The sequence below is a fragment of the Anas acuta genome, chromosome 4, assembly GCF_963932015.1.
Source record: "Anas acuta chromosome 4, bAnaAcu1.1, whole genome shotgun sequence".
Taxonomy (NCBI): Eukaryota; Metazoa; Chordata; class Aves; order Anseriformes; family Anatidae; genus Anas; species Anas acuta.
This window is the reverse complement of record NC_088982.1, coordinates 43,322,774-43,349,745: the sequence shown is the minus strand read 5'-3', so window position 1 is coordinate 43,349,745 and position 26,972 is coordinate 43,322,774. Positions and strand designations below refer to the sequence as shown.

General features: G+C 36.5%; 1 protein-coding gene across 5 annotated transcripts in view; it reads right to left on the bottom strand.

Annotated features, from left to right (window-relative positions):
* DCLK2 (doublecortin like kinase 2) overlaps positions 1–26,972 on the bottom strand; it is an 85,501-nt gene that overhangs the window by 38,443 nt on the left and 20,086 nt on the right. For 3 of the 5 annotated variants that reach the window (XR_011096163.1, XR_011096162.1, XM_068680950.1), the window contains exons 3-5: positions 5,338–5,440; positions 3,302–3,403; positions 1,927–1,977 (exon numbers count right to left, since the gene is read on the bottom strand). Coding sequence is in view for 2 of the 5 variants with exons in the window: in XM_068680950.1 (XP_068537051.1) it covers positions 1,927–1,977; positions 3,302–3,403; positions 5,338–5,440 (256 nt within the window). In the remaining 3 variants the exon portion in view is untranslated. The remainder of the gene's footprint in view (positions 1–1,926; positions 1,978–3,301; positions 3,404–5,337; positions 5,441–26,972) is intronic. The other 2 variants (XR_011096164.1, XM_068680951.1) reach the window with 1 other exon arrangement.

The following is a 26,972-nucleotide window of genomic DNA, read 5'->3' as shown; positions in this document are numbered from 1 at the left end:
GAACTCGTTAAATAGAAGTTTAGCTACAAAGTAAATTATGAAATGTGGTTACATCTACACACATTCTTTATACACTCAGGAGTCCATCACAGGTTATACATCACTTCTTAATGAACATTATTTACTTTATTTTATAGGTATCTATTAACCTAGTACCCCAACATTCTCAGAGTGCTGAAGATGCTTCCTAAATGCTACCTTTTCTACTTAAGCAGTCTATCTATAGGTAGTCTATCTATCACTAGGCCAGGCTGACTGCACTGTAGCTTCCACAAATCCCTGTTGTCCACCACTGTCTCTCTCTCTAGTGTGATGTTAAGATACAACTAATTAGCATTTAGCTACAGAATAAGTTTATCTTGAAATCTTAAAAGTTCGATTTACATTCCCGGCTCTGTTACATGACTAAGATTTCTTTTTTTTTTTTTTTTTTCCTGTAAAAAGCATCTGGTATTCTTAGGATATTTTTACTTTTGATTTTAACAAGCTTTACATGCAAGAGCAATAGCAAAGTTACTTCAGCTTAAGTGCATTTTTTAAGAAGCTAAAGGAATTTAGGAGCCTATGTCCCACCTGAAGATCTCTAAATACACTATTTTTCATAATTTTGTTTTAGATATCCTTCTTTAAACTTGGCATATCAACACTTCATTGTTTTATAAAGAATTTTAGGTATGAAGAGGAAAAGGGCTAACAAATGCTATCTTATGTTTTCTTACTCTTGAAAGGCCATATACAATTTGCTCTAGCCACTGAGTAAATTCTGATCCGTAAAGTTCATGAACAAAAACGAGATACTTCACTTGAAGAATCTGCTTCCAAATGACCATCTATTACTAAAGAAAAATTTTCTTTATTCACAAATTCTTTTTATAAAGCTCATTGAAAAGTCAGTATTTCCTGAGTATGACCATTGAGGGTTATAATGTAAGACATCTTTATCTGTTTCTAAGTCAGTATCCTCCTTTAAAGCACTGACAGAACCACTAAACTGTACCTGTGAGACTGGCTGGTCAACATCATCATCTTTTCTCTCATAACTCTCTAGGAAAGAACATCCCACCCTCACAGTACTCAAGCTGTATTTTTTTTTTTACAGCAGTTTTTTTTTTTAAACCACAAAACACATAAGCTACCTGTATTTGTTTGTAGCACTTAAACTTGTTTGCTACTATTTATTTGCTATTTTATGTATATGCAAAACTTACCTTTGTTATCTATTTTCTAACTATAAGTTCTTTTGAGGTTTCTTACTACACGTGTAGTAGCCTGAACATACAGGAAAATACCTTCTCTGTTATTCTTCAAATAGTACATACTAGGTGACAATTCTTTACCATATCAGAACCTTGAAAACTGAAAAAACTATGAATACCTTTTAAATAGTTAACTTCTAGTAGTCCAAAGTTACAACTTATTTGCTAGTGAAAGCACGCATTAGTTCTAAGAGCTATAGTGTTTTAAACTGAAAGTGCAAAGAGGTTTTTCAGAGTTTTAGAACTTAGGCTGAAATAACAAAAGAAGAAAAAGGAGAGTAAGAAACTGTAAATAAAATGAAAAACTGTGGCACGTGTTTTTGCACCACTTTTTTGTCAGCTCTTCCCCCTTTCTTTTTGCACTGGTTGAAATTTTCTGTTATTGTACGCTTTAGAATACAAATGTGTTGCTGTTCAAAATGCTCCTCTACTTGTAGTCAGATTACACCTTTACAAATTTAATGTTGACGCCATTAACAGATGTCCAGCAACTATTAAGCATCATTTATATCTTTTCAAAAATCTACTTTAACAAAAACACTAGAGTCTCTGGCTCACCAAATGCAAAATGTGTGTTACAAGCTTGAAAATATTGACAGATGCAGAGGAAAGGTGAATGGAAAGGAAGGAGACGCACTAGTGATATATAGCCATAACAGTAATGGCTCACCTGGGGATTTTGCTGAAGAATATGCACTGGAGTAGTGGCCACCCCTCTTTACTGTACTCATATATTTGACACAAAGGAAAAAGACATTAAGGAGAAAGGTTATTAAAACAGCTCTGAACATGCATGAAAGAAAGAAGGGAAAATAAAGATAACTAAAGACTACATGAGAAAAAATGGCAAGTAAATAGAAGGATAAATACCAGACACTTTGGATAAACTTTTCAAATTAACCTAACCAATGGATGTGTCCAAGTAGAAGTAAGTAAGGAAATGACAGTGCTGATCTCTAAATACGTTGCATAAAATACATTGTTGATAGATTTCCCATGCAATCTTGCTGGAGTTAACAGGATCGCATGAAATGCGTATCATTGGTGAAACTCGCCCTTCATGCTACATTTTTATTTTTCTTTGTTCTTACTACAATCCTCCTTTGAAGCTTTGCAGTTTTCATACTTTATAAACAGATGATAAATATTCCACTTTTAAAGAACTCACAGACAGAAAATGACTTTAACCAGCATCAGTTAAGCAAAATAAATATTGATATGGATATGAGAATATGAAACATGTTGCAGTTTTGAATGCACGCACAGGAGCTTACATGCATATAGTTACAACCAAAACAGAGCATTGTATATTTACATATTCAATGGTTTGATTTCAGGGCTACTTCTCCAGGTCTGAGGGAAAGAAATCAATTAAGTTTTATTATATTTAGAAATTAAATGCAGAACTAAAAAAGGAAAAACAAGTTTCTCCCTTCTACATATTTGTATAAAAGGCTCAGTGTTTGGAATTTATGGTGTTCAGTCATACTTCTGGCATATACACAATGTGAACCCTACTTTGAAATTACAGAAAGCACAAGAAAAAAAAAATCTCTGTTAATGGGCAAAAATATTCCAGAACAGCTCCTAAAATTACTTGAAACAACAAAATTCTATGTTTTGACAATATCTGTCTTATATAGGAAAAACTCCAAATTCAAAAATTTTAAGGCTGTATTCTATGAGTGTCAATTTAACCACATAGTCATCCTGTACTTAATTGAGTCTTCAAAAAAAAACAAGTACCACACTGAAAGCATATCCCAAACATACAATTAATACAAAATATTCCAGTTTCCATAAAATGAAACTTTGTATGCCTGTTAATAAATAGAAGCAACACTTCTTTTCAAGATACAAAAATAAATGTGTATTTTTTTATAAATCAGTATTATACCTATGAGAGAAACTGAGAAAGCATTTTTACCTCGGGAAACAAACCATGGCACTTTTATTTCACGTACAGCCAACAGCCTTTTCAATCCATTAAACAAATCCTAGATTTCATGCATTTTATGTGTTTATCTTTTTCTTAGAAATTGTACCTGAGGCAGGTGATTTGCTTCGACGTGAAGGTCCTGGACTTTTGGACCCAGAATACCTCATACCAGATGATCGGGAATAAGACGACTTCATAACACGGCATTCTACAAACCAAGCAGATGGAGTTTCAAAAACAATTCATCGTACCAGCTTCCTCCAAACCCTACTGCTGCTGTTTATTAACCAGAGAAAGACCATCAGTATTTCCTAAACTTACTTGCCAAACTGAATGAAACAAATTTATAAGACCATCTTAGAACTTATAGAACTATAAGACCAACTCAGAACCCACATACCATATAAATATTTTTAAGCCAACTGCTTTATATAACCTTCTGCATGTAATATCTGAAATCTTCAAGTCAGATTATGACCATTATTCAAGTTAGCACAGCTGAAAGAATAGTCAGCCAATGACAAGGTTCCTCTGATAGTTCAGTAAATCCTGTGCTGTAACGGCACCTTCACATAGGGCAACTGCACGGCAAGCTCAATTCACCTTATTTTAGAAGAAACTGATGTTGTGAAAAATTTTTGAAGAGGTGAAAAATGTCTATTGCTTTCAAAATGCTGAGGCAACAGATTACTGCCATTTACTACCAACTGTGTGTCATTAAATAAAGGACAACCTAAATGGGAAAGGAATAAATAGTCATACATGTATTGACATTTTGATGAAATTTGAATCCCTACAGTTAGCATCTATTGCAAATCTCTCCCCATCAAATCATATAAATTTCCCTTTTGATTTTGCCTCTGTTATTCATCACATTGATGGCAATGCAGCGACTGCGATATAAAGTCGCCATCAAAAGGAGTATGTAGAGCTGTATCCCCTGCCAGCCAAATCACGATCCGCTCTGTACTTAAACTTCTTTTATCCATTATGACCTCCAGACATATAACGAGAAGCAAGGACCACTGAAGGTGAAGAGACAAACTTTGAAAGAAATCCTGCATAACTGGGTTCTCAGTAAGAAAATGAGCTCAGTTAGTCTGTCTATGGTGTAATGGGAAGAGTAAACTTACAGCCTTAGTATCACAAAGGAAATTATAATTTTGTTCAGACTGGAATTAGTAGTGTGAGTTAATACTACCATGTTCTCCTATGTCTGCACAACAATACAAACATATCTTAGCTAGTTTAAAATGGTTAAAACATACCCTTTATTTGAATCAGCAAAATCAAGTATTTTTGGAAGAATAGCATGCTGCTGATAACACTAGAATGTGAACCAGCTGAAATGTTCTATGCATCCTAGTGTATGGACCACTGGTTAGGTATGTACCTATGCCTCTTGATATAACAGCAGACTTTTTATGAAATTATGGTGTTTATAAAAATTAGAAAAAACAGCAAAATTTCACAACCCAAATAATAATAATAATAAAAACAAAAACAACAACAAAGAAGTGTGTATGATATGATCTTCCAAGACAATTCTAAAACTCCCTAGTAGGGAACTTTTTCTTGAACTTGCACTATAGATTTTCTCTGTATGGAAAAGTAACTTAAACAAGTTAAATTCATGATCTGTCAATGGACATAATGTCCTGGTTGGTCTCACCTCCTTCTCCACACATAACCCCCTACTATCTCACAGTATAAACAGGCTCGACATGGAATATGAATTGTCTAGCAGGACAACCTGAGATCTGAAATTAGCAGTTACATAATGTGATTTTTTTCAAACATCCCATGATGACAGCAATATGGAGACCATCTTGTAGCCCACAGAAGTCAGAAGTAAATGTTTGTAACTGGTTTTAGGAACATTTAGAGACATAACTGAACCTTTGGAAATTCAATGCTGTTTTCCATTGAACTTTAGGGACAAGGTTCATTAAACATTGTTAGTGCATTTTAACAGATATACAGAATTGAGATGGTAGTCTGGGAAAATGCTTTCATCAATAAGAAAATATATTCCAGTGAGTATTTTTCTATAGTGCACAGCTTGGGGGGGGTGGGGGGGGGGAAGGAAATCTCAATGAACTTGACTATTTCGGTAGGTTCAGGATGTGATCCAAAGCTTACCACTGTGATCCAAGACGAAGTCATCCTGAGCATATCGATATTTTTCAGGTCCACATGCAATGAAGACATCGTCATCTCCAAAGAAGTCCTGCAAGCATGTCACCTTGATGGCAAAATATACAAAGTAAAATAAACAAATGCAGTATTTTTGAATGCTAAGTCTTCAGTTAGTCAACAACACTTAATTAGTTTGTGTTTTCCTTTTTACAGTGATACCATAACTTTATTTTATAATGACAAACGTTCTAGTTCCTAAGTACATCAGCTATCCTCCATGGACAAGAAGAAGTACAGGAAACCTCACAGTCAAGAATGTCAAGTATGACTGCCCCTTACCTCCAAGACCACCTTCTCTTACATTTAATACCTGTATTTTTGCCTATATGTGCATGCTGACAGCTTTGATGAAAACAGCTAGGAACCCTACCGACGCATTCTGCTATTCTTACATCAATTGCTTGTGGGAAAATCTGTTAAAATTTTTTGCTTCTGCATTTTTTTATTTTTTATTTTTATTTTCTTTTATTTTTTTTTACTATCTATGGCATTTAATATTCATATTTTGGTGTCCTGTTAAAGACAACAAACAAAACCAACAACACATCTACTTCATCCTGTTATTATTGAAGAAAAAAGGAAATACAAAGTTCCTTCCACGCCCTTTGCAGCTCATTCTGTTCTTTATTGTTGCAATAATGAAGTTACAATACATCTGGAGACGGATGGGAATGTCACAATGACAAATGCTTTAGACATTCTTTAAAGAAACAAAACCAAAGACTTTGAATAAAACCACCCCTCAAAAGCCAAGAAGCCAGTTTGTGGAGAAGTGTCTGCTTTAAAACACATTAAGCCAAAAATGCCACAAAAGAAATACCAAACTCCTCTTACCTACCCCTAAGAAAATAAGTGATCACAGGTAGCAAGATATTTTTAAAATATAAGCTGATTAACGTTTTCCTGTGTGCTCTACATGCCCCCCTACCTCCCTTCCCTATTCTTTTTTACATTCCTATTTAACACTGCATACTCTGAATGAGATTTGGGAATAAAAGATTTGTAGAAGCTATGGAAGTTAGAACCATTTGGTAAAAGCATTTAATTAACGAGCTAAAACAAATCACTCCTTCTAGGCAAATGGGCCTTTTTTTCCTTTTTTCCCTTTCCAGATACCTGTCAACACCATTTGCATATTTTACCCAGGGTGCTAACAGCGAGCGCTGGCAGATCCCGAGGAAGGGAAAGGTTTGCTGCTGCCTGCAGCAGGCAGCCGCCCGGAATACCAATGACCCTCCATCGCTGCAGGAAAGCAGGGACCTGGCGCTTGCAAGCCATGCAGTTGTCATGGCAGCTCTCCCTGGAAGAACAGCAGGTGCCCTTGCAGCACGAGGAGCCGCACGGCTCGGCTACTTGCAGCATTGACCGCAGGTTTCACTACATTAGGAAGCCAAAGGGTTCCAGCCATCAACGAAATCCTTTTATTTTTATCTTATTGTCACGACGACAACCCACTCGCATTTCCCAGAGATGTTTTAAGCTGTAGTTGAAACTGCTGAAGGTGGTTTAACCAAAGAGGCAGTACCGATGGGATTCAAAAGGCTGTATAAATGTAAGTTTTGCTAACATGGCATTTATTCCCCTCTGCCTAATAACTCACTCTGCTAATAAGGAGAGTCTACATTCCCAGAGATTTTTTTTTTTTAATTTATTTTTTTCCCAAGAGCATCACCACTGAATTAAGAGCTTGCTTTAGATACAAAGACCAAATATCTTTCCCACCTACAAGGTGTAGGAGGGCAGAGAATTCAACAACCAGCTCAAAACCATCCTTAAAAGAAAAGCTGTGGAAAACCTTTTAGAATAGTTACCCCAGTTGCACTGCTGTAAAAGGAGGGAAACACTCCATGAAGCCCAAGCTCACATCTAAAGCCCCCAAACTGGGTGCCATTTTCATAAAGTCTGAGCACTGATCGCTGCCCTGCCTGTGCCCCCTGTGCCCTTGCAGTGCTCATTCAAGCAGGTTACAGCTGAATGCTGTCCTTTGGCAGTGCCTAAAGTGAATCCTTCTGTTCTGATTTAAAGCGCTGCAACTTCCACCTGTCCATCAGAGGCCAAGGCTTCAGCTGACTGTAAAGGGTCTTAAGCTGTACTTATAACTGAACCCAGATAAATGCACCTGTGAGAAACATTTACATAGTTGCTCGCTATACGCCAACAGTGAATACTGGAAGTCCTCCTTCTCCCTACACACAGGCTAGACTAGTTAACATGTAAAATGTACAAAAAAAAGTATTGAAAAAGTTCAATCAACAAGGAACAAAGATCTGCTCAAATATACCAAGGTTTCCCCCCCCCAAAAAAAAAACAAAACAAAACAAATTACAAGGTAAGAATAGTGTTTCTAAAACCATGTTCACAGAAATTGTTGGCTTTCCTAAAAGCACAATCTAATGGCTATTTTTCTAGGCCTTCATAATAAAGTCATTGAATCAGTTCCAAAGATGCAAGCAGATGCTAAAATGGTCTTTATTTCCCACAGAGTTCAAACTAATGTATATGCTGCAGTTAATGATAACAGCGCTCACTTACCATGCAAAAATAGTACTGAGGGAAAGCTGAACTGAATAGTTTGCATGAGATTTTGCATGCTGCAGGTCCACTGTGGTCTCACTTGCAAATAACACAATTCTGCTCAGAAGAATATCTATATCTTGATATAATAGCAATATCTCTATTTTGATCAGATAGCAATTATTCATAGCTTCGAGCAGAATTCATCAGTTTAGAAATTTAAAAACAACTGAATTTTGAACAATGCTTTTTTTTTTAACTTTCATTAGCAGTAGAACTTTCACATGAGAAATATTTCAGTAAGCTAGCGAACAAAATTTGATTTATTGAACTAGTACATGATAAATACAGCTTTTCTCTCCACAAAGTGCCTGTCTGCTGTGCCTTACCCATTCTTAGTTTTGTTGCACATACACATACCATAGCAAAACCAGTAAAATAAGGAGTCATTCATTCAAGTAACAACTCTCTTGCTAGTACTGATGTTGTGGGCTTTTGTGCATGATGTTTAAATTTGAAGAGCTGTAGACACCTTGACAAGGTCAAGCACCAGAACAATATCTAATTTTCAATACTATTGAGGGCTTTTTTAGAATTACAGTCCTTATGTCATTTTTGAGATTTAGATCTGGCCAATTCCTAGCTTTAAGCACAAAAGCTCTACATGAGTACTCAGAACGCTTGTTTTCCAGCAGTGGCATGGCAGTAACACTCAATCAGAACATCTCTCCTCTCCTGTCTGTGGCTTAAATTACCGCAGATAATGGTCTTGAATAAGAAGATGATGAATGTGATTTGCTTGTCTACAGAAAGTCCTAGGCAAGTCCTATGAGGAGCGGCTGAAGGAGCTGGGCTTGTTCAGCCTAGAGAAGAGGAGGCTCAGGGGTGACCTTATTGCTCTGTATAAGTACATTAAAGGAGGCTGTAGCGAGGTGGGGGTTGGCCTGTTCTCCCATGTGCCTGGTGACAGGACGAGGGGGAATGGGCTAAAGTTACGCCAGGGGAGTTTTAGGTTAGATGTTAGGAAGAATTTCTTTACTGAAAGGGTTGTTAGGCACTGGAACGGGCTGCCCAGGGAGGTGGTGGAGTCACCATCCCTGGAAGTCTTCAAAAGACGTTTAGATGTAGAGCTTAGGGATATGGTTTAGTGGGGACTGTTAGTGTTAGGTCAGAGGTTGGACTCGATGATCTTGAGGTCTCTTCCAACCTAGAAATTCTGTGTGATTCTGTGTGTGATTCTGTGTGAAAAAAAGGAAAAATCTATTTAAACATACATATATTTTAAAAGAAGGCACATACAGAGGTACATGAAGAAGCTTTGTAGAATTAATTACAGTTGACACTAGAAAGTCTTACACCAGTTTCATATTTCTTTGAATCCTTTTTTTTTCCCAACAGAAAAATGAAAAATGTTTTTCTCAAAACACTTCAGGAATGCTTTAAAAGGAACATTAGCTAATTAACTCTGAATTAATTAATTCTAATTCTAAGTAATGTGTTTTAAATGTGTTAAGCCCTATTTATTTCTAAAGACAACACCCTTTCCTAGACAAACATTGCCTATGTTCTGCTCGTAACTCCACTACCTTCCCTTTATTTTGAATACAAAGTGACCCATTGGTGCTCCTCTGACAGCCCAGCCTGCTGTCAGGTTGTCTTGTTGCACAGCTTCTGTTCAAACACATCTATTTGAAAAATAAATTTCCTCATCCTCTGCTGTTGGCTGGTGCAGTGTTTCAGTGCATATACAACCATCACATTTACTTTTTAAATTGGTTTATATTTCTGACAAATATTTATAGCCAACCTAAGAAGTTTCCTCTTTACAAAGAAGTATTTCAGTCAGATCAAGCTACAGGACTAGATTATATAAAACTGTGACCTTTACAGAAGTCTCTTTCCCATTATTACCACCACCTCAGCCTAAAAATGTACTTTGCACCAACCCCTACTCCTACCCCTGAAAGTAGCAAGCAGAAGTTGCATCCCTTACAGAAGACACAAGAAAAACGATCCATCATTTATAGACATAATTCAACAGGGATTTTAAAATTATCCTTTATGACAAACTTACAATTAGAAGAGTTGAACGACGCTCTCGCCCACAAGGTATTTGTCCTCCCATCCTCCAGAGGAAAAAAGCACTACAAGATTTTGAGAGACTGATACTAAAGGATTTTATAAACTTATTAAAAAATACTAAAGAATTCAGCTCTTCTCAAATCTTTAACATGAAAGAGAGCCCTGTAACCAACTATAAATAAATCTTTTTTCCTTTTTTTTTTTTTTTTTTTTTTTTCCCCTCTGGATATTTCATAAAGAAATGGCATATATTTCGCATGGCCTCTGTGAGTCAGAGGAAGGGCACATAACAACATAACAGGCAGGAAGCGACAACTGGCAACTGGAGCACCTCTTGAGCCACAAACTATTACAATGTCATTGCTACTTTATTCACATTAACAAACAGTGGAACAGTTCACAAAGGAAAAATACCTTTAAATGTCCAGTTACCCCAAACACAGCTCTGCAGAATTGAAAGAAATTTACACAGAGAAGTGAGCAGTATGATGTTCTTTAAAATCTTATCTGAGGACTTAACTAGTTTGAAGTTTTAGTTCAAAACAAAATTCAAGTATTTAACACATGCATTTGTGATGTAACTTTAAAGCAGACTATTAGGTGACAAATTAAAACAAACAAAAAAAAGCACACAGCAGATCCATATATCAAGACCCTTCAGCCAGGAGCCCACTGAATAAATTATATTTATTCCAGCTATACAACTATGTTTCATTCTAAATGTAGAATGAAAAGCTGTAAAGACAAATACTTTGGCTCAATTTAGTATGGCTGATTCAATTTAAGTAACAGTAACAGGACTGGATGGTTTAAGTCTTAAGAGCCACACCCTGTGCCTAGGGAAAGCTGCTCTGGATGACAAAATCTCCACGTTAGATGAAAACTGAACTAAGCCATCCAACTGGAAAAGATATAAAAGATATAAAAGATATATTTTTTTAAAACAATGAAAAAAAATTATACCTACCGACTTCAAGAAATTAGGATATGGTGTAAATATTTGAAAAAGGAAGTGCATGACATACGAGGCAAAAGGAAAAGTAAGAGAAGTGGCATGCACAGTAACAGCTGGATCTGTGCATGTTTGCAGCTCAGCAGTAGTGACAGGCATGAGGGGCTGAAACTCTCAAAGAAATGCAGTATGATCTTTTCCCCCAAAAAATGCTAAAAACAAAATAAAAAAATACACCAAACCACCAATAATTCACTGAATGTCAGCATGACAAAACCAGATCCAACCTCCCTGCTCATACCTTCTGTCTGACAGGTCTCTGCTTTTCCCTTGGGCAATGCTACTCCTCTTTGATGGGGGCAGATTACAGCTATGCTATACTGACAGTGTTGCTCTTTGCCCCTCACATCAACTTTTATTTCTGAGTAAGTAAAAGTAAAAGATTTGTCTATTTTGCCTGACAGGTCATTTTTGTGATCATCATTTTTGTTTCCCTTTTCAAATAAAGATAGCATTGCCACTTCCTTGTCACTGCAACATGAACAGTCTCATTAAAATTCTTGCAGTGTTTTTGGATCTGTCCCACTGCAACTGTCAGGCTGACAGTTCAAGCGTTTATACGTGTCCTAAAGTACAAAATACAAGCAAAGAAGTCCTGCAGAAATAGGTCAGTTGTCCACGTTCTGTTTCAGTTCGATCACCAGCAGGGGCAGACTTAACTTTCAAAAGCAAGAATTTCCTCCGGGCAGCCTCAGGAACTCAAAGAGGAAGGTGAAAAGGGCATTGCCACTCTTTTCTACTGAGCATTGTGATTTTAACACGGATTTTCTTAGCTTGGAATTTCCCCTGGGTCCCTATACTTCCACAGAACAGCTAAACCAAGGGAAAGGGGATGGATGCATTTAACCATTATTAACTACTTACTGAAACCATAAATGTCCTTCAAGACTGAACTAAGACTAGAACAAAAGATGTTCAGTACTAGCTTAAGGCAGGTATTTTCCCCGTTATACTGAGTCACATTTCCTGACATGTCTTCAGTACATAGTAAGAGAACAACCAAATTAGTAGCCAGGATATATCCAGGAAGAAGATATACAGAGAAAAGTTATAAACCAGTGAACCTTAGTTTTCCCTAATAATAATAATAACAATAATAACAATAATAATAATAACAATAATAAAGTACTGTAACTGCCAGTATTCTTTTTATTCTTTTTTTAATTAGCACTTGGCAGAAATGACAGAGTCAAAGGCAGCAATAGTAAGTGATTTAGAAGCAGGTAAAAAAATAAAAATAAACTGAGCAAGAGCCAGGCAGGTATGGAAGCCCACATTAGGGTACATGAGAACAGCAACAAAATCACTGCTAGATCAGACAGGCAGCAAGCCTGGAATATAAGGCTGAGTAATAAGATTCCTGCTGGTACAGGAAAGAAGCACTTGCCACCTCTGAGGTTTAACTTGAACAGCAAAAACCTCTTCTGTTCCTCACCAGCTTATGTGCTCAGTGACAGCTCTAGTGCAGAATCGTGCTGGGATTCCCCACATTAAACAAAATTACAGAACACTAAAAGATGGATACACAAACTTCCAGCCTCTGATGCAGCACTTGGAAGAGCTCAAATGTTAGTAGGACCAGGCACCTTTGCCTGAAACAGCCACAGGGTAGAGGCTGGGGAGTCCTAAGGCTTGGGGACATACAGCCATGAGCTTGATAGACACTAGACACCTTTCCTACTGCCTGTAGCTATGAGTACTATGCAATGCATGCCAGTGACTACCCCAGCAGGCAATCTCTTCAAGGTCATTAGCAGACCAGGACCAAAAAAAATCTCATTTGTTTTTTATAAATAGTTGGGACTAGGCCAAATACATCCATTTCTGAAGCTCAAGTGCAGATTTTTTTTTTTGTCTGTGACTAAAACGTGAAACACAGTTAAAGATCAGGTCATGCAGAAAGAATGCAAAACTAACACATGCTACAAAATGTCAAAAATCACTACCTGGTCTTCTGTTATAACCCTGTGCATCTTGGTGAGTATTTTGAGACTAGCAAATTAGCTTCATATTTTAAAGACTGTGATTTTCCTTTACAATAACCTCCTATATTTCTGGACAAAATAAACCTTTTTAAAATGATACATACATATATTTTAGCAATTTTTCAGATGCTTTAACACCATCCTTACAATCTCAATATATCCATTTTTGAAAACATCTCAGTGTGGTTTTTTTCTACAGCTGGATCAAGCAGTGTCCCCTGCTTTCTGGTCTCAGTCCAGCAAAGCCCCTTTCTAAGCCAAGCTTCAAGCTTGTGAGCAGTTCTGCTGCAGTGAGTGGAATTATTCGCATTCACAAAACTAAGCACAGCAGGAACTTGTGAAAGGCCTGAGGGCCTCCTCAGCTCTGCTGGACACCGCAGCAGAATTATATATTACATCTGATTTCTAGGTTAGGACTTCCATAAAGCACTGTCTGATTATCTTTGCCTTCAAGTCCATTAAATTCAATAAACAGTGATGGAAGAATTACACTTTCTGAATATATACAAAAAAATGAAAATGTTGAATTTTCCTTGGTTAAAGACAGCTTGTTATCCTATTCAGAAAAAGAGGGGGAAAAAAAATTGAAACAAAGACCATAATAAGAATAATGCTTCTAGGCCAGCTTCCTAACTGATTATTTAATCAATGGCTGTGACACATTATTACAGCCATCATCAGAAAATGAACCTCCTTTCACTGATACCCTGTAATGAGGAACAACAGTGAAAACGAAGGAGACAAAACCCTTCTGTCCCACAGGGAATCTGAAGAGTAAGAAAGAAAACAAATGTTAAGTCTTCGCCTGCTGCCTTGTAAACGGAAAAAGTCTGGCAGCAAGCCCAGGAAACGCCTAATACAGTATGACAATGCAGAAAGACTGCATAAACAGACTGGTCAGGTCACCACAACTCATACAGCTATGTGGAACAGATGACAGAATACAGCGCATACCACGTCTTAGTTTTATTTTAATTTTAAACAGATTTTTGCATATATTTTTTGATATCCCTAGAGTTTAATTCAGAAAACGAACACGCATGGAAACGGGAGACTGCATTTGGGTGCATTTCAACAGACAGATCATCCTCACTGTACTGGAAATGCCTGTCAGAAAACTAAGCTCTAGAAATATGCACAAGTTTAAGTGTATTCCTACACGTAGCTGTATCCCAAAGCCTTCCAATACTGTAGGACTTTCTGGCAAGGGCCATTCGCTGGTCTTCCAAAGGACAGACCTGACTTCTTTCTGCAACACAGTATTTCAAAGATTGCACTGATTATGTGCAGCTATTACGATATGGGAATGATTACAGTCGAGAAGTCTAAAATTCTGTAAATTTTGAATAATTTAAATCACACCTTGAATTACAATACAAATCACATCATCATTCTCTGTAACAAAAAATAGCCCAGCACAACCCTTCCCTCAGTATTATCCTGTACTTGAACATCTCGGAGTAATATAAAATATAATATACTGAGTAGCTCAATATGTTATACAACAGTGAAGTTTAACATCGCACTTTGCAATTTAAAGTTACACTTAGAAACAACAGCCTTATTGAACAAGGAAATAAGTGGAAATTGGAAACAGAATTAACAAATGCAGCTCATGACCATAATCCAGCCTGTGTGAGGAAAAAAACATAGCATTTTCAGTTACAAGACAAGAATTATATCCTTGCCCATAGATGCATTAGTCACGGCAGCGCAAGTAAGACAGCATAACAGACTCTTTCCCTTAGTGGCATAACTGGGAAGACTAATACAGAACCAAAAATAGCCCCTGACTTCATACAGCTAACCTTCCATCTTAGCCCTGAGTAGCTAGTCTAAAAATAAAAGCTACTTGTATCAAGAAAGAACTTAAAAAGAAAAAGCACACTTATAAGGACAGACAGCTGGCTCATCCAGTTCAGTAAAATGTTATGGATTCTGTGACACAACTGCTGTTAAATATAAGCTGTATCATTTCCCTCAGTACAACCTCTTTTGCATTATACAAGTCAGTGCCCTCAGCTAGAATCACCTTACTTGACAAATACAGCATTCACATAATACAGAGAACTCAGAAGAGTGAAATCATATGGCCAAATACTCCATCTACTTTCATTTCTTTGATTCTTTAGATCAGAAGACCTGCTGAGGCATGCTGCTATGATCTGCTACAATCCAAGGCCTCTACTGTTTGTGAACAGACACTATTTCCTGGAGAGGTTACAGAATTTGATCTAAAAGATCAAATTAAATAACTCTTTAAGTTTCAATATTCTAGTTGAAATGCAAGACTCGCTGCAATTCAATATTGTTATGTGGAAATATAAAAAAACTATTGTTTTCTAAGTTCCTGTCTCAAGGTTTCAATCTGGTTCTCATTCAAAGCTGTTTCTCACTGCACTGCAATAGGAGGGGAAAACGTTTAGGTATTCTAGAAATTCACATCTCTCTTTCAATTCTGTGATATATATGTATATATATATATATTCTGTCCCATTTATATCACTTCATGTAACCAGAATCTTGCTAAAATCCATTGAGCTGCTTACAGAGTACAATAGTGGGTTTTGCATGCATTTTAAGCTTGGGTCAAGTGCCTCCATATATTAACATTTTTAAACATTAAGTTACTTCATTTAATCAGCTTTATACCTATTTCAATATAACAACCATGCTTCCAACTAAGCTTGTGGTTCCATTAGCTTACAGGTTTTGTAATGCTAATTGCTTGCCATTACATTCAAACTGCACATACAGATCTTTCAAATGCTTTTGACTCTTGAAGTATCACAGAATCACGGAATGGTTTGGGTTGGAAGGGAACTTAAAGATCATCTAATACCAACCTCACTGCCATGGGCAGGGACACCTCCCACTAAATCCGGCTGCCCAAAGCCCCATCCAGCCTGACTTTGAACACTTCCAGGGAGGAGGCATCCACAGCTTCTCTAGGCAACCTGTTCCAGTGCCTCAGCACCCTCTGAGTGAAGAATATTTCATCTAAATCTACTCTCTTTTAGTTTAAAACCATTGCTCCTTGTCCTATCACTACACTCCCTGACAAGAGTCCCTCTCCTAGTTTTCTTATATCCTCCTCACTGAACTGCAACGTAAATACAGGAGGGAAATTAAACTTATGCATGCTCTCTACTCACTCTTTCAAAAAATGACATTTCACAGATGAAATAACAGAAATACTGTATAAAAATACTACCATATATACTGTGAAGGTATCAGTTTCCATGCTTTGCTTTGCCTGTCATGAGTCATGCTGGTCTGTCAAACTTGCATGCAACATCCATAACAATTACGCTTGACTGCTGGCACCAAGTAGAAGCAATGAGGATATAACAGATTAATCAAGAGATTAGCTGCATAAATGGTCATTATTCAGCAATAAACTACTGAAAATTAAAAAATCCTCAAGCCGCCTGGATCACTATTTCTGCTGAGACAGAACATCAGGGACATTGTGTAAAATAAACATTTCAAGATGCAAAGGCTGCTGAATTTTGGAAGCATCTGGTAACACTATCCTGTTTTGTGGACCTCTGCATCAATAATGTTATAGGTACTTTGGAAATGCATGAGAAACTTCATCCTGTTTTGAATTAATTACTTCAGAATTCCTTATTGGTATCTGAAAATAAATCTTAGGAGAGCAGGAGCAACTGATACATCACAGATTGTTGCAGAAGAACCATTTCCAAAACACTACATTTTTAATTTTTTTTTAAGAAAGTTTAAAAATATTTTTCAGGCCTCCTTCTATAAGATACTGAATTATGGAGTGTAAAATGAAGCAAACACAGTCTTCAAATTCTAACATCAACCACAGTGAAACTCAACACTGAAGGCCAGTCATGTATTAGCTCTGCTACCCACAGAAACCAATACTGGTACTAAAATCATTTTCCTCTTTTTTCCACTTATATTTGGCAATACTTGATTCAATACTTTCTTCCAGTCTCCTACCACCCACTGAAGAACAAATACAAAACATACTTATTCCTGTAATACAAACCTCTTTTGACTTCAGAATTACATGAATGTGGAAAATACTAAATCTCAACTTACATAATGGAATGTCCAATGCAAAATCTAGATCTGTATTATCTTAAGTTTTGGCTAATCAAATATTTTCAGTGATTTTGCTTAGCTTATTTTTCCAAAATTTTAATTGTGGTGTCTGCTGCTAACATGACAGTCTTCCAAGTTTGTGTTTCTGTCGTAATAAGTGTCAGAGTTCACTAAATGTATTATTTTATCCAAGGGCTGTTTTCCCAAACAACCATTTTTTCCTCTGCATCAAAACCTGTTTAGAAGCCCTCATACATTGTCAGCAGTTGTTTAAATACATTAAGAAATCTAAATTGGGATACAATTGTTGATTTCAAGGTTTGTTTGTTTTTAAATCACTAGTTCATCAAGCATTTCCTCATATTTTGTCTTCACAATGCTTAAAAATCTGTATCAGCCCTCATTATTTTCACTGCAGTGATTGCGTTTTTTTCACATATGGAGAACAGTAAATCCAGCAGTCAGGTCCCCTCACATTCTTACTCGTATCTTGTACAACAGCTAGTCCATCTGGAAGTCCTTAATCACCTGTTTCTGGCTAAATAAACACAAACACAAACAAAAAGTAAAACCCAGTCAGCTTCAGGCTAGAACTAAGAACAGCCTATGGAAGTGGAAGAGCTATGGAGAGGCCATAATTTTTTCTCATTAATCATTCATCAACAAGAGCAGTTATGAGTCAATTTTGTGCCTAATAGTGCCGCTGTGTAATATAAATAGTATTGCTTCACTGTTCTGTGTTTTTTCCCCACTAAATTAGTTTTCTTTGGCATTTTAGTACGTCTATTTTACCCATTTTCAAAGTTGAGGGAAGAGGATGTTTTCAAAAACATTTCTTGTTTTCAAAACCATTACAGCCGACAACAAAAGCGGGAACAGATGAGAGTGCCTGGCTCCAATATGTGTGTTTCTACTGACATGGAGAACACCTCCAACCGTACCAAGGGTGCTCCCTGTGTGAGCCCTGCCTGGTGGCAGATCCTGATCCTAAGCCAGCCTGATGCAGTTGAGAATAGCAAATGAAGCCCTTACATGTGAATTGCTATTTTATTTTGCACAGAACTGGAAGCTGCTGTAGCTGCAGCACCTCCTGTGATGTTCCTATCACAGCTGCCAACATGTGGAATTAATTAAAGTCCCACTCAGTCTGCCTGAATCTAAGCTGCAGTGCTTCATACTCTATGCTCTGCTTTAAAGAGGCTGATATCAAGATGCTCAGTCTGGCTCAAAATGCACCTGTTGCTGCAGCTGATAGAAATACCAATGCAAACAAGATTTGGGAATCCTCAGATTACAGTTTTTTCATTACTATTAAAAGGATTAACTTGCAAAACAGCAAAAACTTCAGACTCTTCTTCTTTCCCGTAAAAAAACAACAAAACCGAAGTTCTAACCAAGACTAAGCAGACATAAGATGATTTTAAAGAGAGCTAAAATGTATACTTGCAATGTTTTTTCAATTTATTCTACAGTTAGATAAAAACAATATTGAGGTTGGCAATGATGGCATGTTGTTGTAATTCTGGGGAACTATACCAGCCCAAAATATGAGACTGAAATATTATGCTCAGTGTTTGAAAAGGAGTTCAAAACCACAAATAATATCCATATAAGCATACTTGAAATTTCTGAAAAATCGTATCATTAAATAATCTAAGCCAACAATAAGTTTACAAAATGAAAGCCACAACACTTCCTTCACCAATAGGACTGATGATCACCAGTTGTTTTTCAGTCTCCAGGTTTCTTCAGAGGAAAAATTATCAGGATTCTAGACACCATTATCATGACACCCCCATACACATTTAAGACAATACATAAATTAAACAAATATGCTTCAGGTGCATTAATTTGTCATTAGAGACAGAAGGACAAATATATTATTTTATCCTGGTGAAGACTCAGAACAAAGCCTTGCTTACAGCTTTCCTCTCCCTTCCTTCTTACTCCCCAAAGTTCTAGCTCCTCCAGTTCAGTAAAGGGGCAGAGGTGTGAAAGAGATGTGCTGACCTGGGATCAGTTAGCAGTGTGAGGAAAGAGATAGAACAATTTCCAAATGCTCTATTTGTAAGTTTAGGAAGATCTATTTGTTTCACTGGTACGTTGCCTGAAACAAAACTTTACTTTCCAGAAATATACATCTGTATGCAAGGTCTAAACGTGATTTTGCATTAAGGCAAAATAATGGCATTCTAGGTCCTACTGCCAGCAGCTGATACCTGGGACTCTGCCAGTTCTCTGCAGTTTGTGTCAGAGCCAACTAAAGACCAAAGCTGCAATTGCACCTCTTCAGTGCAGAGTGATCCTCCTGGGACCAAACGGTATTATAAACTCACCCCTGTTCCATGCAGTAGAGAGGTATGCACAAGACCACTGCACAGCTTGCACCTTGGGTATGCAACTGCACAGAACTGCACATCATACACTAAAAACAGCTTGCAATACATTGGAATAAAAATAGTATAGGTGTTCTCAAAATCACAAACATACCTTGCAACCAGCAGCAGCACCAGGAAGTGCTATTTAGTAGCAGATCAGGAGCAGATACTGCATCTGCTCAGAAGTGGAATTACATAGGCTTTGAAGTGAGCACTGCAGCAAGGCTGTCATTGTCACACACTTCCAATTACACATACAACGTGGCCCTAAACCCATTCCACCATTTTTCTGCAGTCTGGTCAAGGCTTTATTCGTTTCATCTGCAAAAGATAAGCAATGTCTGGGAAAGCGTCCTAATTTAAGAAGCATCTAATGTGATTTGTCTGTTTTCATTCTGCTAACTTCCATTATTACATGTATGGTTTAACTTATCAGTTGTCTGATCCTGAACAAGCATTAAAACAAAAGAAATAGATTTTCTCTTTTGATTAATATTTTGCATAAGATTTATCATTCTCTTCCTCCTGAGGCCACAAGTACCTGATGCTCTGCAAAAGCAGAAATGCATTCTCAGTAATGATTTCTGACATTCTCTTCAATTGCTAAAATATCTCCATAGTCTTGAAATAACACAGACCATAAAAGGGGAAAACAGACTATTACACAAAAATGTGTCAGGATGTCGTCAATAAATCTCATGCATTAATTATACTAACAGATTCACTTTGCACTTTCCCCTCTTGCAATTCCTCCCATTGAGTGAATTTCTGTACACATGGGAGCTCTGGTGTGAATTTCAGCCACTCCTACACTTGCTTACAGCAGTATTAGTCTTAATCTATGTAGTCACTGTTGCTAAAGCAGGAGTGTAGTTCTGGCAACTGCTCCTTCATCAGGAGGTTACTGGTGTCCTTATTTCTACTCTCAAGGTCTAAAGCTTTTGTAGATATTCCTCAGTGCTTAAAGAGCTTCCTAAGCAGCTTCTGGGAACATATGTTGTTTTTACTCGCTCTGGGTTGAGTTTCACTATGTGTGCCAAGCAGATCTCTGTGGAGCCCTGTCAGCGATCAACTGATTTAGTATTCACAATTAGAACCCAAGCCCAGCTACTTTTGGCAGATTCACAGGCAAGAGTCCTAATTCTTATCTACATCAGCGTATCCGGTCACAGTTATTTGATTTCAGTTACCCTGACATTTTCTGTACTGGTGCATTAAAATGGACTGGCAGTACAGTGCACTCTGTACAGTGCATTAAAAGGGGCTGGCAGATACCTGTCTGGCTTGCAAAGCCTTCCACAAACAAGCAGCTCTCTTAGAAGCTGCCTTAAGGAAAGTGTCTAGGGATATGGTTTGTATTGGTACACAAAGCCTTACTTACCAATAATAAGTCTGTTTTAAATTAATTGCAAGAGGAAGGTCTCAGGGACTAGAAGTAAAGTTTATTTTATTCCCAAAATAAAGTCATAATCCTAAAAGTTTTCTAGAAAATATATATTGGATCAGTGCAATATTTTTCTGTTTTCTTTTTCTGAGGTCCCCCAGAAATATTTCTGATAGAGATACAGATTCCTGATGAGGGAATTTAAAATTATCAAATATTACTTTACTATTCCTAATTAGGTTTGTACAAACCATCTGTTTTCCATGAACACCACGTTGAAACTGCTGCTTCAAATACGGTATGGAAAAGTCAACTGCAGCTCTTCAGAAAACCATGGTTCACACTGCATCTGCTAAGTATTCCATACGTGTTTCCCTGCCAGGCTTTTCTTTTGTTGAAAGAGGACTGTAGCAATATTATTTTTGTTCTAAAACTCTCTGCTTACTAGTCTAAACAATCCTTTGAAATTGTTACACAAATATTTACATTCAGTACATGGCAGTTACATAACGGTGCCTTTAAAGGAGTGAGAACTATTAATAAACTCCAAGTAACTCAGTCATCCTGAAATCTGGTTACATGCAAGGATCAAAAGAAGCTTTCTCCAAAGAGCTGTATTAAAGTCTAAATCTAAAACTGATTTTTTTCACTATTATGATTTTTTTTACATTTAATACCCAGATCAAACAAAACATGACAGCTCAGTGCCTGCAACTGGGAGATGGTCAGGTTTTCTGGACTTGTGCTGAATTTTCTCAACTCAGCAATACCTATCACTATGGATATTCTAAAGGTACTCTGAAAACATTAGGCTTTAAAAAAAAAAAACACAAAACAGCAGAAATGCAATGACTCCCAGTTTCTCTTAATACGCTTCATCTTTCATTAAGCACCGTCACCCCAAATTTCAATTTGCATACATACTCCATAAAAGTTCAGGTATTCCCTTGTGTATCAGCAAGTTACTACTGCAAGAAGTTTATGAAGTAGCAAGCAGTGAGAGGCTCAGCAAGAACAAAAAAGAAACTAAATTTACGAATATAACAGTTATGAAAATCACATTACTTACAACATATACATGTTTCATCTACCTCCAAATTTGTGTTAGAAATAGGAAGAGTGAAAGCTTAAAACATTTTTATAAATAGGTATTTCATTTGTATACCTTCCCTAGCACACACTGACATTACTAATGCTTAAAAACAACAGCAAAAAAGCCAGCTTTAGACTGAAATCATTCGAGGGATTTCCAAGACTACTAAATCTCCACAACAGTAGAAACAAAAGAAATGTAAATCACAAAACAAACAAACAAACAAACAAACAAACAAAAAAGAACAAAACAAAACAAAAAAAAAACACCAGTGAGGTGATGGAGAAGACACAGTGAATCTGAGGAAGGTAGACATAGAGTTCTTGCTATAGAAATGAGGCGGAATTAGTAATTTGAAACCAGCAGTTTTATAACCATGGTTTTACAAGTGACTAATTTGTCAAGTGCTACATTTGGTTATAACCTTCTGCTTATTCTTTGTAAGAACCCAGCTGGAGATGACCCAGATGCTACCAAGAACTTCATATGTATCTATACATAGGTGCAGGTATTTTGGGAAATGAATTTCTCAGAGCTCAGATTTTGACAAGAGAATTTGATTTTTAAAATAGCTGGAAATGTGTTCAAGAATTTTGAGATTTTAAGTATAGCTTAATATATCAAATTTTAGGAACTGGCAGCCAGATTTAACCATCAAAGAATCTACTGCAGATGGATATTAGAAGTGAATGAACAATCTCCTTAAACTATACTTTCTATTTCTTTTAATACTTTATATTAAAAATACAATTTTTTGTTGTTTTGAGGATACAGGTTCATAAAAAAAACACCTTTACGTATTTTGCAAAATAGGCAAACTCAAGTATATGTATGATAAAGAATACTATTGATAAAGGTCACCTTTCTCACTGAAAGCTGATAATACAGTATTAGATTAAGAGCTTCCTTGTTAATATTCCATTTCACAGAAAACCTGCACTTTCTATTGTGGCAAATGATAATTAAAAGTAAAATTTTATAGAATAACACAAAATTATAACTTGCTCTCTGCCAACTGAGGACACTTTACAAGTAAGTTCCTCTCACAAACATCCAGGTATCATACACTCAATATCTAGCCTTCAGTTAAAAATATTTTTAAGTAGGCTAGTCAGGCTGAAAATGACTCAGAGTATGATGGTGGATGAATCATTTAAAACATTTTAAAATTAATTATATATGGATATATAAAACAGTGAGGGGAAAAAAAGGTCACAAAGAACCTTTAACTTCAGTCTCATCCCTAACAAAGACAATAATCACAGCAAAAATTAATATTTATAAGTCATGACATACCTGACAAGTCTTTTTTATTTCAGTCCCCCATCATTTTGAACTTCACATAACCCCATAACCCCTCCTTTCATCATCCAAACAAATATTGCAATTCTTATGTAGTGTACCAATGTCCTAACAAGGATTCATAGAAGGTTCTGCATGTGAAAATATTGGACCCTAGCTTTCCCTCTCTCCTTCCTCAAGATCTACAGCAACAAAGATTACATGTTCAGAGCAATAAGCAGCAATATTCTGTTACCAAGATCTGTATCAGCTACCACTGGTTTTGGAGGGAAGGCAGAAACGCAGAGACTACTACTTTGGAAAAGTTTTGGGAAAAAATTCCAGTCAAATGGTAGATACACTTTCTAACTGTATCACGCAGTCACACCTGAGGCATATTTTTCCTCTAATGCAGATGTGATTTAAAGAGAATTTCACCAATAAACTCTGCTACAGATGAAGCTAAAAAAAGTATTAGGAGATCCAGAAGTTATTTTAAATATATGCTGCACACCTGAGAGCAGTGTAGGAACAGGGAGTCGTGTTTAATGGAAATATCCAGAGCTCTTATTCTTGTAGCTTTTCAATTTTTCAGAAAGTGTATCTCATTGTGCAGTGAGTACTTGTATCCAAACATGTGAGAACAACCAAAGCAGGTATGCTTCTCAGTTTTCTTAGCTTACCAGCTGACGTTTCCTAATTATTATTTTACCTTTTGTAACTAGAAGAGTAAGTAGAAAATGGTTTGTACAGGACAGTATCATTCTGCATATGACAACATAGACTTCTTTCTTAGTTAAAAGGAAGGCTTTTGAAAAACAAAATGCCCCCAGCCATTAAAGGTAGTCCCTAGTGACAGGACTAACTCTATGAAACCTGCTTTTATTATCACTATTACTGTTAGTTTTTATTATGATTAAATAATGTTTATTTGAGGGAGATGGATAAGGTGAATCTTTGTCAATTGCAGACAAGTGTTTAGGCGCTGGGCCTACATCCACCTCTCAGCAGATGAAAAAGGGTGGTCTTGGATGTTACACAGGAATCTTCCCACACAGTGAGTAACAAGTAAGGATCTCAGAGGCTGGGCTATTAGTAGGTTTAGAGTCCCCCTCTTATTTTGGAAGCCAACTGGGTTTTGAGTTGAAAATTCACTGTAGTGTGTTTGGTGTGTTTTTTTTGCCACTAGTATCGGAGCAGTGTATACATTAGAATAAGATGGATTAAGAAGAACCAGTGCAAATGATGAAGTGTGTTTGAACAGCACTGTGTTCTGGCTGTTTTCTCTGCAATCAGAGGTAGCTCAGCAAAAGTCTAGATAGCTGCAAGTCCATTGTTTATTTCTGTAATGAGTACAGGCGTGAAAAAATGGAAAAATGTCTTTTAATTTCCATTAATAGATGTGTAATGTCAGTCATATTCATACTATGTTACATAGCTACTAAATGAAGACAAAAAACCTCCTTAAAAAAAAGTTTGTCTCGTTTAACACCTGTACTTCTCTTCATGCAGTTTTTAGCAAGAAAATTGTTGCACAATATTATGACCAGTGCACACTCCTTATATTAGCATTTATTTCATATTTTCCATAAATTAAGATATAAATACATTGAAGACAGTTAAAAAAGGATCTTCTACTGTGTTGAGAAATAAAGTTCTAAAATAGAAGTTCACGGAATAGAAACTTTCACCTCACACAGATTATTGCCAAAATATGCAAGCAAGCCATGAGAGTTACTTTGGAAATTCCAGCTAAGCGTATTCAATTCACAAGAAGTGTTATCAAACATCCTCATTCATCCATTTACCATAACACAGTTCTGAATTTTGTAAGGCTTGAGGTTGTTTGGATATAAATGTTTTCTATATCCCAAATCATGTTTTTTTAAAGTCCAATATCTCAAAAGTAGAAGATGGAAAAAAAATGTGCAAAAAGCTAAGTGTTCTGAAAGAAATCAGACTGTATTGATGTGTAAAGAATAACAAACCTGTTTAAATAGTAGATAAAGCCCTCTCAGATCCTACAAACTTCTTGACACTATCTTGGCAACTTAGACTGAACCATCTCCAAGCCCATGGACTTCTAGACAGTTTGTAACAGAAGAAAACAGTGAGGTTCTCAATCCTCAAATAGATATATCAGTCCCGAACTAAGAACAATTCCCTTCCAGTAAAGCAAAAATACCGATTGAACTAGACGTACATTCTTAAGTAGGCATCAGACTTCAAGGGCTATATAGGAAGTAACAAATCCATTGTCTATAGCAACAGCCCCTCTGATGTTAAAACTGCAAGGAATTTTATTGTTTGTATGTGAAAACAAAGAAGGACAAATACAGAATACAAAATTGCAAGGACACTTTATGAATCAGATTTTATCCTTTGTTCATCTTCTTCCTCTTAGATTTCCCATAATTATAGGACTGGTTTTACTGTAGTTATGCTTTAAGAAAAAGTAATAGAAAGTATAATTTTATTATAAACTTTACAAGTATACATTAACACAAATGTTACAAATATGCCCTAATGTTTCTGCACATTAATCTGCTGTATCAGAGCTTGCATGGGGACCATCAAAAGATTTCCCTGCCTAACACCTACAGCTCCAGTGAAGTGAAGATTCCTTCCAAATACTCAGAACGCTTATGTTTATAGAATAGTTTGTTAAAAGCATAACTATATAGATTAGAAATAAACAGCACTAGAATATTAGAAAATACTTTAGTACAGCTAATCCATAAACATAAGTCGTATAGTCACGTTGCCACAATTTTACAAAGGGTAGTACTCCAATCGCTGAATCAGATGCCCTTCATGAAAGTCACTCTTCATTTCTGCAGGAAAAGGAGGAACAAAAATCTGAAACTTAGTATGAAAAGCCTTGTAAGAAGTTAGTGTTTTTCCTCCTGATGTGTTTGCTTTACTACTATCTGACACATGGTAAGGATGACTTATAAAAAGAGAGACTGGAGAGAAAGAATAAGAAAATAAATTTTCTCTGCTACCCCCATAGGAATCTGAAAAGTATCACAAAGCACACACAGTATATTCTCATCCTCTTCACAGAAGAAGTTTAATATTTCCTGCCTCAAAAAAGATTAGTTTCTTGACTGAGTGAGAATATTTCTACCCACCTAAAAGTAAGTAGATGCAATGTCAGGTAGTCTGCAGTCTGACCAGACATAGACCATGTCCAGGTCTGCAAATTATACCGATCAAAGCTAGCTGTGGTCAGATGTCTGCCTGCACAACCAGGTAGGCATATTCTAAGGCTCCCTTGCAAAACATAGAGAGAATACGGCAAATACTTCATAAATAGGACCCAATTCCACATTTATCGGTGCTTAACCTCTCTGGTTCATTTTTACTTCCATCTAAATCAACCAGACTCTTACTTTAAAAGAGAAACTGCATGTTTTCAGCATGCAAAAAAAGGGTATCCTCATAAAGTGCTTACAAGAAGGATTCAGGTTCTGTCTCTCTGGTAACAAACTTTGTTTTTCTTTAACTAACTGGCTTATTTTCCAATAATTTTACTCAAAACACTAAAGTTATTTTAAATACAAAATACTAGTGCTATATTAATTAATAATATATTAATAATGAATATATATAGTAATTAATATTACTGTTGAGCTTTAAAGTTAGAGATAAGAACAAAACCAAGAAATGTCTACCCAGACCTCAGTCTAAAAACCTAACTTGCCCTGTAGTTAACAAGTTATTTTCTATCCTTTTTTTTTTTCTTCTGTATTATACTAGTTCAAAA